This window comes from Heterodontus francisci, chromosome 1 (genome assembly GCF_036365525.1).
Source record: "Heterodontus francisci isolate sHetFra1 chromosome 1, sHetFra1.hap1, whole genome shotgun sequence".
Classification (NCBI taxonomy): Eukaryota; Metazoa; Chordata; class Chondrichthyes; order Heterodontiformes; family Heterodontidae; genus Heterodontus; species Heterodontus francisci.
Window position 1 is genome coordinate 276,038,134 of NC_090371.1, and position 14,026 is coordinate 276,052,159.

Genomic DNA, 14,026 nt, shown 5'->3' on the forward strand with positions numbered 1-14,026 from the left:
AATGACTGTACTAATTATATATGGGGGAACAGTTCCACCACAGGTTATGTCAGCTGTGGCTCAGTTGGAAGTACTTTTACCTCTCAGTTACACAGTTCTAGGTTCACATTCCACTCCAGAGCTTAAGCACTAAAATGAAGGCTAATACTGCACAGTTGAGGTGCTGCCTTTCGGGTGAGATGTTAAATTGAGGGCCTCTCAAGCAGATGTAAAAGGTTCCAGGGCATTATTTTGATGAAGAGCATGGTAATTATCCCTACTGTCTTGGCCAATATTTATAACTCAATCAGTACCACAAAATGACTATCTAGTCATTATTACATTGCTGTTTGTGGGAGCTTGCTGTGCACAAATTGGCTGCCATGTTTCCTACATTACAACAGTGACTACATTTCGAAAGTACTTCATTGGATGTGAAGCACTTTGAGATGTCCGGTGGCTGTGAAAAATGCTATATAAATGCAAGTCTTTCTTTTCTTTCATGTTAGGAGGCTCAGTAAGAGCACAACTGTAATAAATTAACAAGCACAGCATGACTGCATTGTTCAATTGTACAAGAACCCCCTCCATTCTGCCTTGATCATACAGTGCCGTTCCCTCACTCGCATTGGGTCAATACCCTGGAATTGCTACCTAACACTATCATAGGAGCATCATCACCACAAGACTGCAACGATTCATGATGAAGACCACCACATTAATATGTCACCTGGGCATGGGCAATAGGTGCATCCTTGTCAGTGTCACCCACATCCCAAGAAGAAATATTTTAAAAACAGATCAGCAGTGATGTGATGCATAAACAATTTAATTTACAAGGAAAACAGAACCTCATGTTACTGTTCCACACAGATTGAGCATTTCATTTGTGTAAATAATAATTTTTTTGGGCATGTGTGCCGAACTATTTTCTGTGACGTCATCTAAGTCAATGGTACACAGCTACAAATGAAGGTTAGTAAATGAGTTCTCCTTGATGTGTTATCAGAAATGGCAATGAGGCAAGTGACACAGCTCTGAGCCAGAAGGTAAATTAGAAGGTTAATGTAATTTGAATATTGCTGAAAACAGAGACATTTTGTCAAAGCTTTTTGTCTTGCACTCATCAGGACAATTCGCAAGAATACCAATGTAAGGGAAGCAACAAATTTATACTATAGAAGAGAGTGCTGTTTCGTTGGCAAGTGGACACTGATTGGTAGAGGCTTTGCCATGGAGAATGCACTAGTTTATGGTGACTGACAGTTAACTGCCAAGCTTTGTTTGAAATTTAAACCAGGCAGCTTGACTCTGATTGGACCAGGCATTGCCCTGAGGAATGAACCAGCGAATCGCTGTCACTTATTTTATTTAGCTGAAGCAGGCACAATGTGTGTACATGTTCTTTCTGTATGCAAACAACAGGGCCCTGTGTATTAATATATGCAGCTTCCAGTATGCGCAAATGCGCCACACTGCGAGCCCTACTGACAATCTTAAATTGGTTGTCAGCGTAATTCTTAGCACACTGAGGATTATTTAGCAAATGTTGGCCAATCGAGGAATCACATCTAATGTTGGACATTATGTTTTGCGTTTTGTAAGCACGGGTTGCTTGGGTTCGGTATGTACCTTGCCCGGTGCGAACAGCGGAAAGGACATCTTGTTTGATACGATCCGCCAGTCTTTGGGATGTACAGCCTATATACTAGCATCACATTGGCATTGAAATTCCTGGAAGGGTAATGTATCCCAAACGTTTGAGCAACAAGTGAAGCCAGCTGATTCAAGCTGCTACTAGGCAGTAGCAACACGTGTGGTGTTTACCACTAACAGGATGCTGCCGTTAAGCCAAAAAGACGTTCTGCCTATCACATTACAAAGCGCCTCAGTAATAGTAATCTTCCCCTTAAACGCATCATTGCTATCCTTCTGATAGCAAGTTCCATATTCCCACCACTCTTTGGGTAAAGAAATTTCTCCTGAATTCCTTATTGAATTTATTTGTGACTATCTTTTAATTATAACCCCTAGTTTTGAATTCCCCCACAAGTGGAAATATCTCTATACCTACCCTATCAAACCCTTCCATAATTTTAAATACCTCTGTTTGGTCACCCCTCAGCCTTCTCTTTTCTCAAGAAAAGAATCCCAGCTGATTCAACCTTTCATGATAAGTATATTCTCTCAGATCTTCTATATCTGTTTTATCATATGGAGACCAGAAATGTGCACAGTGTTCCAAGTGTGTTCTAAGCTTAGTGCATTGTATTGTCTTAAAATGCAGTGAGCCTTCAGTTTTAACATGGTTTGACTACCTCCTTTCTGCATTTTCATAAGTGGAGGTTAGGTGGCTCCACATAGTGGTACTGAGCTCAGTACCCTAATACCTAACATGGGAAGGGAGATTAAAACCGAGACCTTCCATTTGGTTGTGTTTGTCCCTGGTTTGGCTCCTCTGTCAGTGACTATTGGCAAGAAAGCAACGAGAGAGCTTGTATTTATATAGTGTCTTTCACAGCCTCAGGACGCCCCAAAGCACCAATCACATCCAGGAATGCACAATTTCCCAATGTGCACTCCTTACTTGGTGACCAAAGAGCAAAGTAAACTTCCGAGTGATCCACAAGATTCGTTCTCATTACCGGAAGGCCTAGTTCAGGGAATTCTTGACATCTAACATTCCTTTTAAACCAATGCATAAGTTTCACATAACCACCCCTTATTAACCATACCTCCAAAATGATAACTATTACTTTTTTTTTTGTTTTGCACTGTGTTTAAGCTGCATTAAAGCCATATTTCTCTGTTCCAACCCCCTTCACAGTGGGACAAAAGCCTTGAACTGTTGTTGATGGAGTGGAGATTAAATCAGCAGCCTGTGAACCACTAAACAGCAATATCATCACTTTGTAATACTTAGAGTCATAGGGTTATACAGCACAGAAACAGGCCCTTCGGCCCATCGTGTCTGTGCTGGCCAACAAGCACCTAACTATTCTAATCCCATTTTCCAGCACTTGGCCCATAGCCTTGTATGATATGGCATTTCAAGTGCTCATCTAAATATTCCTTAAATGTTGTGAGGGTTCCTGCCTCTACCACCTCTTCAGGTAGTGTGTTCCAGATTCCAACCACCCTCAGAGTGAATTTTTTTTCCCTTAAATCCCCTCTAAACCTCCTGCCCCTTACCTTAAATCTATGCCCCTGGTTATTGACCACTCCACTAAGGGAAAAAGTTTCTTATCTAACCTATCAATGCCCCTCATAATTTTGTATACCTCAATCATGTCCCCCCTCAGCCTTCTCTGCTCTAAGGAAAACACCCCTAGCCTTTTCAGTCTCTCTTCATAGCTGAAATGCTCCAGCCCAGGCAACATCCTGTGAATCTCCTCTGCACCCTCTCCAGTGCAATCACATCCTTCCTGTAGTGTGGTGCCCAGAACTGTACACCATAATCCAGCTGTGGCCTAACTAGTGTTTTATACAGCTCCATCATCACCTCACTGCTCTTATATTCTATGCCTCGGCTAATAAAGGCAAGTATCCCATATGCCTTCCTAACCAGCTTACCTACCTGTGCTGCTCCCTTCAGTGATCTATGGACAAGTACACCAAGGTCTCTCTGACCTTCTGTACTTCCTAGGGTCCTACCATCCATTGTATATTCCCTTGCCTCGTTAGTCCTCCCAAAATGCATCACCTCACACTTCTCAGGATTAAATTCCATTTTCCACTGCTCCGCCCATTTTACCAGCCCATCTATATCGTCCTGTAATCTAATGCTTTCCTCCTCACTATTTACGACACCACCAATTTTCTTGTCACCTGCGAACTTACTGATCATACATCCCATATTCACATCTAAATCATTAATGTATGCTACAAACAGCAAGGGTCCCAACACCAATCCCTGTGGTACACCACTAGTCACAGGCTTCCACTCGCAAAAATAACCCTCTACCATCACCCTCTGCCTCCTGCTACTAAGCGAATTTTGGATCCAATTTGCCAAATTGCCCTGGATCCCATGGGCTCTTACCTTCTTAATCAATCGCCCATGTGGGACCTTATCAAAAGCCTTACTGAAGTCCATGTAGACTACATCAACTGCTTTACCCTCATCTACACATCTAGTCACCGCCTCAAAAAATTCAATCAAGTTAGTTAGACATGCTCTCCCCCTGACAAAGCCATGCTGACTATCCCTGATTAATCCCTGCCTCTCCAAGTGGCGATTAATCCTGTCCCTCAGAATTTTTTCCAATAGTTTCCCGACCACTGACGTTAGACTCACTTGCTTGTAATTACCTGGTTTATCCTTGGTACCCTTCTTGAATAATGGTACCACATTCACTGTCCTCCAGTCCTCTGGTACCTCTCCTGTAGCCAGAGAGGATTTGAAAATTTATGTCAAAGCCCCTGCTATCTCCTCCCTTGCTTCACTGCCTGAAGAGGTGGTAGAGGCAGGAACCCTCACAACATTTAAGAAGTATTTACATGAGCACTTGAAACATCATAGCATACAAGGCTACGGGCCAAGTGCTGGAAAATGGGATTACAATAGTTAGGTGCTTTATGGCCGGCACAGACACGATGGGCTGAGGGGCCTGTTTCTGTGCTGTATAACTCTATGACTCTATAACAGCCTGGGATGCATCTCATTTGGGCCTGGGGATTTATCTACTTTTAAGCCTGCTAAAACAGCTAATACTTCCTCCCTTTCAATGCTAATATGTTCAAATATATCACAATCCCCCTCCCTGATCTCTACACCTACATCATCCTTCTCCATAGTGAATGCAGATGAAAAGTAATCACTTAAAACCTCACCCATGTCCTCCGGCTCCACACACGGATTGCCACTTTGGTCCCTAATGGGCCCTACTCTTTCCCTGATTATCCTCTTGCCCTTAATATACTTATAAAATGCCTTAGGATTTTCCTTTATCTTGCCCGCCTGTGTTTTTTCATCTCCCCTCTTCGCTCTCCTAATTACTTTTTTAAGTACCCACCCCCCCTACACTTTCTATACTCCTCTAGTGTCTCCACTGTTTTCAGTGCTCTGAAATTGCCACAAACCTCCTTTTTTTTCCTGATCCAATCTTCTATATCCCTTGACATCCAGGGTTCCCTGGACCTGTTGGTCCTACCCTTTACCTTAACAGGTACATGTTGGCTCTGAACTCTCACTATTTCCTCTTTGAATGACTCCCACTGGTTTGATGTCGACTTTCCTACAAGTCGCTGCTCCCAGTCCACTTTGGCCAGGTCCTGTTTTATCATATTGAAATCGGCCTTTCCCCAATTCAGTGCCTTTATTTCTGGTCCATCTTTGTACTACCTTAACTCTTACAGAGTTATGCTCCCCCACTGACACTTCTACCACTTGTCTGGCTTCATTCCCTAGGATTAGGTCCAGTACTGCCCCTTCTCTTGTTGACTTTCTACGTATTGGCTCAAAAGGCTCTCCTGTATGCATTTTAAGAATTCCGCCCCCTTTACGCCTTTTGCACTAAAACTATCCCAGTTGATATTGGGGAAGTTGAAATACCCTACTATTATTACCTTATTATTTTTACACCTCTCTGAGATTTGCCTACATATCTGCTCCTCTATCTCTCCCTGACTGTTTGGAGGCCTGTAGTACACTCCCAGCCAAGTGATTGCCCCCTTTTTGTAAAGTAAAACTTCTGTTCTTTATTCCTAAATATTAAAACCACTCCTTCCCCACACAATTAGGAAATAAGAAAGATGGAATGAGATGAAACTATTTGACTTATCCAGTCTGCTCTTTCAGCAGATTAAGTTATCATTTCCTGTATCAGGACTCTGGTTCCTTATGTAGTGTCGTGTGGGAAATGTCCAGCACAGGTAGAAGTTTCAAAGCACAATTTCTCTCTGCGTCGCTAAAGTAATCACATGAAATTTCAGGATTTTGATTTAATGTTAAAAATATACAATTAGATTGCCATAATTTCATTTCCACATTTGGCCCCAGTACTTCTATTGGGGCTTTTCCCAGTTTCCTACCTGGCGGTCGTGAAGAGCAGAATAACCCCTTGCCCTAATCTAACTCCTCTGAGAGATTTGGCATAAGCCAGTGGGAGATCGGGAGACACCCCCACCATCCCACCTCCCGAATTCCAGGGCCAAATTGCTTCATGGTTTCAACATACCAAAAACAATTCTGTTCTGTACAGCATTTGATCAACTCCCCTGTGCTTATCATTATAACCTTTAATCCCCTTCTTAACAAGGCACTTATCTGCCTCATCCTCCATATAAACTACTCTGAAGGGGAATCTTTTATCTCCCACTTATTAACTCTACTCTCTGATTCTCTTGATAACAGTTATACTTGCATTCATCTTAACTGTACCTCTCATCATGCTGAAATCCTAAACTTTGATCCTTCCAAAGTTCAGTTTTTCTGAATCTCTCTTCTTAGGGCCTCAAGTATTAGAATCATCTTTCTCCCTCAAATGTCTCCTAATTCATTAATATCCGTTTGAAGAAGAGGGTGCCCAAAGCTGTGACAATATTTCAAATGTGACATTACCAATGTATGATGCATAATTACCACTTCAACTTATAACACTTCAGTCACTCCTACACTAATTACTTGGCCTCCTGCACAAAATAGCAACATCAGGAAAGTCTACAATATTCCAAAATAGTAAACTTTTCCACGTGTTTATGAATAATATATCCGCAAGAGAGATGCCTGTATAATTCCATCAAACATTGGCTTCCAGACAGCTTCTTGTTCATTTATCACCACTTTCTAATTCTTATTTCTGAGTCAATTTCCAATACACTTGGCTAACTTGACATTCATTCTGTTTGTCTTAATGTACTTTGAAAGCCCCGTGTTACAAATTTTCAGGCAGCCATATCTTATAGTGTCCATGGTACCAGTCTCTTCCATAAGCAGTCTCAGTGGCTTAATTTTGTAAGAATTGACTCATACTGCTGTACATCTACTAGTACAATAGCATAATCCAAGGGCGTAACAACTGGATCCCTTCCTGATCTTAACTGAATACCTGTGTCTCCCTGTACCCCTAAAAATCTTTCCTTTCTAAGTATATAGAACCATAGAACCATAGAAAAGTCACGGCACAGAAAGAGGACATTCAGCCATCATGTCTGCGCCGGCTGAAAAACTAACTGCCCAATCTAATCCCACCTTCCAGCACCTGGTCCGTAGCCTTGCAGGTTACAGCAATTCAGGTGCAGGTCCAGGTACTTTTTAAATGAGTTGAGGGTTTCTGCCTCCACCACTGATCCGGGCAGTGAATTCCAGACACCCACCACCCTCTGGGTGAAAACGTTTTCCCTCATGTCCCCTCTAATCCTTCTACCAATTACCTTAAAGCTGTGCCCCCTGGAAATTGACCTCTCCGCTAAGAGAAACAGGTTCTTCCTATCTACTCTATCTAGGCCCCTCATAATTTTGTACACCTCAATTAAGTCACCCCTCAGCCTCCTCTGTTCTAGGGAAAACAACTTTAGCCTATCCAATCTTTCCTCATAGCTGCAACTTACAAGCCCTGGCAACATTCTTGTAAATCTCCTCTGTACTCTCTCCAGAGAAATTATGTCCTTCCTGTAATGTGGTGACCAGAACTGTATGCAATACTCCAGCTGTAGCCGAACCAAAGTTTTATACAGTTCCAGTATTACATCCCTATTTTTGTATTCTATACCTCAGCCAATAAAGGAAAGCATTCCATATGCCTTCTTCACTACTCTATCTCCCTGACCTGCCACATTCAGGGGCCTGTGGACATGCACTCCAAGGTCTCTCACTTCTTCTATCCCTCTCAATATCCCCCCATTTATTGTGTATTCCCTTGCTTTGTTTGCCCTCCTTACTTTTCTTAATTGTTTTTTAGTTTCTTAATTGCTGACACAAGCTAACAAATTGGTTACTGTTGGCAGTCTACAAGGAAACAACATCAAAGCAAGCTCATTAGCAACTTAACAATAATGCCTCAGAACCATTTTTTAAAAAACTTGCACAACTATACTGAGTCGAATTTCTGCATGAACTCTCTTGGTAGATGAGTCGCGCAAACCCTGAAAAATTGGAGTAAACGGGAGAATCTCATACGAAATTGAGTTACCACTGTGATTTAAAGCACAACATTTAAAGTGTTATGAATGCTTTCTGTGGAGTGTCAAAAGATCCTGTTACATGGCGTTACAACCCGGTGAGAAAGGTGTCTAGGGATTCCTCCCAGCCTTCACCTGGTCTTACTGTAACAGGGTTTAATTTTAAACACATTGTGTTTTGAGCTCCCCCTTGGTGAATCCTTGTTCACCGCTTTCCAATTATAAGGCAAATAAATTAGCACAATCAAGCTTTCTTCGGTTTAAAGAAGAAAAGTGAAATTTACTAAACTTAAACTTAAAACTCTAATTCGGTTAATGTCTATGGATACATGCCACGCCCACGCTAACATGCATACACACATGCAAATAGGGACAGAAAAGAGCAGAAGAAAAAATAAAGTGGAAAGGTTTGAGGAAATATCTGAAGAGTTGTTGTTACGGTTCTTCGAGCTCACTGTGGAGTACTTGATTGTAGGTAGATCTTGCTTTTAGTTGGGGCCCAGTATTCTTTTTAAACCTTATTCACTGTAGGAGACTTCTCTCTCTTAGGGTCCATGTGTCTTCAATGGATTCCGAAGCTGGTGTGAAAGAGATGGGAGCAGACAGGAGTAGAGGAGGTCTGCTTCAGTCCAGCAGTCAAAAGCTTTCTGCCTTCAAATGCTTGTTTCTCCAATTTAAAACTCTCAATTCAAACTCTGCAACAGCAAGTTAGTCATGTGACTAAACTGGTCTGACCACGTCTGTTCTGTGTATTGGGAGCGGGGGATAGCTCCTTTGTTCCAAGCAGTGTTAGTTAACATGAAAAAATGTCCTTCCAGCCAGGGGCCTGCAACCCCTTGTACCAGGCCTTCTCTTCTTCCCAGCAACAATTTGAAATTTAATGTCCATGTAGCAAAATTAATGTGCCTCATCCTTGGCAGGTGTGAGCCTGCATGATATGGCATCTCACAAATGTAACTCTTTATCAAATGTCTTCTTCAAGTTCAAGAAGTTTCATCCCACTGCCAACCCTTAACTGTAGTTACTCATCCAAAATAATTCCAGAAGATTTCTGAGGGCTGAATTATTCTAAACATATGTTGACTATTTCTGACATCCCCGATGATCTTCACATGAACACTGACAGCACTGAGTAAAATGCTCAGACATTTTCTACACAATCAAATTAAACAGTGCATCACAAGCATTTGTTTTAAAACCGAGCCCCACAGTGGATCCTTATTTCATTTACAAATGCTGCTGTGCGAGTTACAAGGTTAAGGGGAGTTTTAAGAAAAGGTGTTCAAAATTATGAGGGTGTTGATAGGGTAAATAAGGTAATTGGGCAGCAGCGTTGGCAACCAGAGGTCACAGATTTAATACAACTGGCAGAATGTGACTTTTTTTTACACAGCGATCTGAAATAGTGGTGGAAACACTTGCCATAGTAACTTTCAAAAGGGAATTGGATAAATACTTGAAAAGGAAGAAAAAAATGTGGCAGGGCTGTTGGGAAAGCTGGGGAAGTGGAACTAATTGGCAGATCTTTCAAGGAGACAGCATGGGTATGATGGGCTAAATGGTCTCCTTCTGTGATAATGTACAACAATACACAAGAAAAGATAACAACTACACAAGATGGGGAGAACATTCAACCTAGGCAATAAAAAACAGAAAATGATGGAAATACTCAGCAGGTCAGACAGCATCTGTGGAGAGTTAATGTTTGAGGTCGATGACCTTTCATCAGAACTGGGAAAAATTGGAAATGTAATAGATTTTACAAAAGGGTTGGAATATAGGAACATAGGAAATAGGAGTAGGAGTCGGCCATTCGGCCCCTCGAGCCTGCTCCACCATTCAACTAGATCATGGCGGATCTTCTACCTCAATGCCATTTTCCCACAACATCCCCATACCCTTTGATATCTTGATGGTGCAAGGTCTAAGCGAGTCATAATAGGACAAGGAAAGAAGTAAAAGATGTGTCTAGAGGAGGTGCGAATGGCAGAATTCAACTTTGGTCCCTGGATGGTAGCCCAGGGGAGAGGCTGCCCACCCACTGTAGTGCAGCCCCGATTTTGAGATTTCATGTCGTTGTAAGCAAGGGAATGAAAGTTTGACGGGCTCTATAAAGGTTACCACCCAGGCAGTAAAATTGGAAATTAACCCATATAATTCTTATAACTTACAATAAGTTGTATTTAGACAGTACACCCTTTCTTTCTGTGATCAAACCAATTAAGTTAAAAGCATAAATCTTTGAATGTTGAAAGCTTTCCACCAGACTTACTGGAATACATTGGGGCCAAATACTGTGGCAAGGTTGTAAACAGTCATTCGATTGGTCCGATGGTTCGCAGTCACTTGGGTCAAAAAATGGCACAGAAACTTCAGCAGGCAATAGTTAACATCTGGAAGCTGCCTCAGAAGGCATAGTAGCTCTTCTTGATTTCCACTGTGGTCTGGAATGAAAATGAAAAAGCATACTGTTTAAGCAGGAGTGCAACAGTAATTAAAGGGAGAAAAATATAGATCACTGCTGCCCTATTACTGGCCTCTCCATGAAGCGCTAAGCAATGTTTTCTGGTATTTCCATTTCCAGTAAATTTACTGGGGCACAGTGTTACTAATTCCTCCCGCCTTACTTTATCCAACCTTATATAGCGCCTTTCACTACCACAGAACATCCCAAAGCAATTTACAGCCAATGAAGTACTTTTAGAAGTATGGTCACTGCTGTAATGTAGGGATCATGGCAGCCAATTTACACACAGAAAGATCTCACAATGTGACTAGGACCAGATAACATTTCCACTTTTGTGGGTTTGACAAATGTTTCAAAGAGAAAAAAATGACATTGCGTGGCTGAACAACCAACAGAACGACAGTCGTCCACCTGAGAGGATCCCAGTCCAATGAACATAGAACATAGAACATAGAACAGTACAGCACAGTACAGGCCCTTCGGCCCACGATGTTGTGCCGAACCTTTAACCTACTCTAAGATCAAACTAACTACCTACCTTCATTCTACTACCATCCATGTACCTATCCAAGAGTCGCTTAAATGTCCCTAATGTATCTGCTTCTACTACCACCGCTGGCAGTGCATTCCATGCACCCAACACTCTCTGTGTAAAGAACCTACCTCTGACATCTCCCCTAAACCTTCCTCCAATCACCTTAAAATTATGCCCCCTGATGATAGCTCTTTCCACCCTGGGAAAAAATCTCTGGCTATCCACTCTATCTATGCCTCTCATCATCTTGTACCCCTCTATCAAGTCACCTCTCATCCTTCTTCGCTCCAATGAGAAAAGCCCTAGCTCCCTCAATCTTTCTTCGTAAGACATGCCCTCCAGTCCAGGCAGCATCCTGGTAAATCTCCTCTGCACCCTCTCTAAAGCTTCCACATCCTTCCTATAATGAGGCGACCAGAACTGAACACAATATTCCAAGTGTGGTTGAACCAGGGCCTTATAGAGCTGCAGCATAACCTCGCGGCTCTTAAACTCAATCCCTCTGTTAATGAAAGCCAACACACCATACGCCTTCTTAACAACCCTATCAACTTTGGTGGCAACTTTGAGTGATCTATGGACATGGACATGGGAAAAAAAAACCCCTCAAAATGCTGGAAACACTCAGCAGGTCACGCAGCGACCGTGAAGCGAGGAAGAGACAAGTGACGTTTCAGGTCTGGACCCTTGGTCTGAACTGGATTGGAGCCTGATCTGAGCTGCTGGAATTGCACCAATGAAGCACATGACATGGCTTGCTGACCACCACCACCACCCCCCCGCCCCCCCACATCCCACCCCAGCACCAGGGGCTCTTGGAAAAGGACACACCCAGACCCAATGACTCTGAACAAAAGGCTTGGCAACACATGGTGACTTTTGTTTCCTCCAAAATAAAACTTTACATTTTGTTTGAATGGACCCAGAGGATATTTTAGTCATGAATGGCCTCTCCTATAATGGGCAAATAGTTTTCCTGCTGTAGTCATGTATTCACTGTCCAGGTCCGATTCATGCCTCTTAAACATGTCACCTTCCAACACTCACTGGAATTGCCCAACACTGGCCTTAATCCTAGTTGCTCCAGTTTTTCACCATGTTGGGTAACAATTACTGCTGCCCACCCAACCCCCAATTACAAGAAATGTTCCAACTTTTCCCTTAAAATCCAAATAATAGCTCTGGCCAGAGAACAACTTCAACAAATCCCTCTCGTTTCCCAACACAGAGAAAGTGAGACCAAAAACAATAAGACTGTCAACTGGAAATCTTTTTACAGTCACACTTCTCGATGTTGGGATGATTTTGTTCTTCAGATGATCAAAATTGTCCATTCTAGTCAGCTGCATTTTGCTGTGAAATTCTCCAATAACTTCAGTCTTAAAAGTACTCCTGGAGGACCATTTTGAAAGCTACAAAGGGTATTACAGCGCTCAAACAGTTAAGTCCACATCTGCCTAACTCACTAATTTGCTAAATTGGAAGGGCCAAGTTACTTCTCAATTTCCTGTGCCACTGTGATTCAGTTAATTGAGCATATTTACACACATTGCCCTCTCAATTTTGTCTGTGCAGCATGTCCCTTATCTGTTAAATGACTGTCTCCTCACAGCCGACCCTGTTCATCTGCTGTCAGCCAATTGTTCAAGCGAGCCTCCAGCTGAAGCAGATGAACTCCCAGTTCTATTTCACAATGCTGCTTTGTACTGCAAGCACTCCACTGCATTTTCATCTTGAAAGAAAGAACTTGCATTTATATAGTGTCTTTCACAACCTCAGGAAGTCCCAAAATGCTTTTGCGCCAACGAAGTACTTTTCAAAGTGTTGTCACTGTTGTATTGTAGGAAACACGGCAGCCAATTTGTGCTCAGCAAGCCCCCACAAACCACCATGTAATAATGCTAAGATAATGGAAGTCCTCTCGGCCGAGTCAGAAGGTAATGGGTTCAAGCCCCATTCCAGGGACTTGTGCACATAATCTAAGCTGACACTCCCAGTGCTGTACTGTCTGAGCTGCCGTCTTGTGGGTGAGATCACATTGCTGTTTTTGGAACCTTGCTGTGCACAAATTGGCTGCTACATTTCCTACACTTCAAAAGTACCTCATTGGTTGTAAAGTACCTTGGGACGTACTGAGGTTGGGAATCTTTTCTTTCTTTGGTCTATCAGCATATGGGACAAACATTTGCAAAACAGACAAATTTTTGCATGAACACACACACCAAAACCAATAAGGCCCTCAATAATCATCAGCTAGTCATCTTCCAAGGCTTGGCTACCTTGTCATATATACAAGATCGATTCTTTTCCTTTTAGTGTAACGGAGCTCACTGTTTGAGGTAGGAGAGGTAACAGAGAGTGACATTAGTACTTTCGAGGTGCACACACTGCAGGAAAGTAATCTTCAGATTCAAGTTCACAAAGCCCAGTTTTCAGGAAGAAAATAATGAGAAAGTAACAGAAGACCCAGCAGAGCTTGTATATCATCATATGTAAAAGAAGGTCTGAGTTGCTGAAAGACAAAGACATTTTTATTCAGAACAAGACACATCATCCCCAGTTAATTCTGTTCCACAGCAATACTGCGGCTTCAAAATCTCACCGCAGTGTCTGCGTATTGTGGCAACATTCAAACACAAAGACTAAACCTGGAACACTACAAGGAGCCATTAAGTATGTGATCAAGTATTTACTATTCTCCCACTGCCTGAAGAGACACAGTTATCATCTAACTTGATGCTAATTGCTCCTGGATATGAAACCACCCAGACACTGGAAGGTCATTCAGCTGGTGCAATGGCCCCATTTCAAATTCCATGTGACCACATTTTATACCTCCCAAAACTTATAAGCATTAGTCAAAATAGTTTCTCCCAAATGGGCAAGAATGCACACAAAGTTTAGACAATGTACGGCGATGGAAT

The 14,026-nt window shown here is 42.3% G+C and overlaps 1 protein-coding gene across 5 annotated transcripts in view; it reads right to left on the reverse strand.

Moving 5' to 3' along the window:
• Nucleotides 1-14,026, reverse strand: part of fam13a (family with sequence similarity 13 member A) — a 256,398-nt gene that overhangs the window by 152,371 nt on the left and 90,001 nt on the right. For all 5 annotated transcript variants that reach the window (XM_068045839.1, XM_068045833.1, XM_068045834.1 and 2 more), the window contains one exon: nt 10,373-10,544. In XM_068045839.1, coding sequence (XP_067901940.1) covers nt 10,373-10,544 — 172 coding nt within the window. The remainder of the gene's footprint in view (nt 1-10,372; nt 10,545-14,026) is intronic.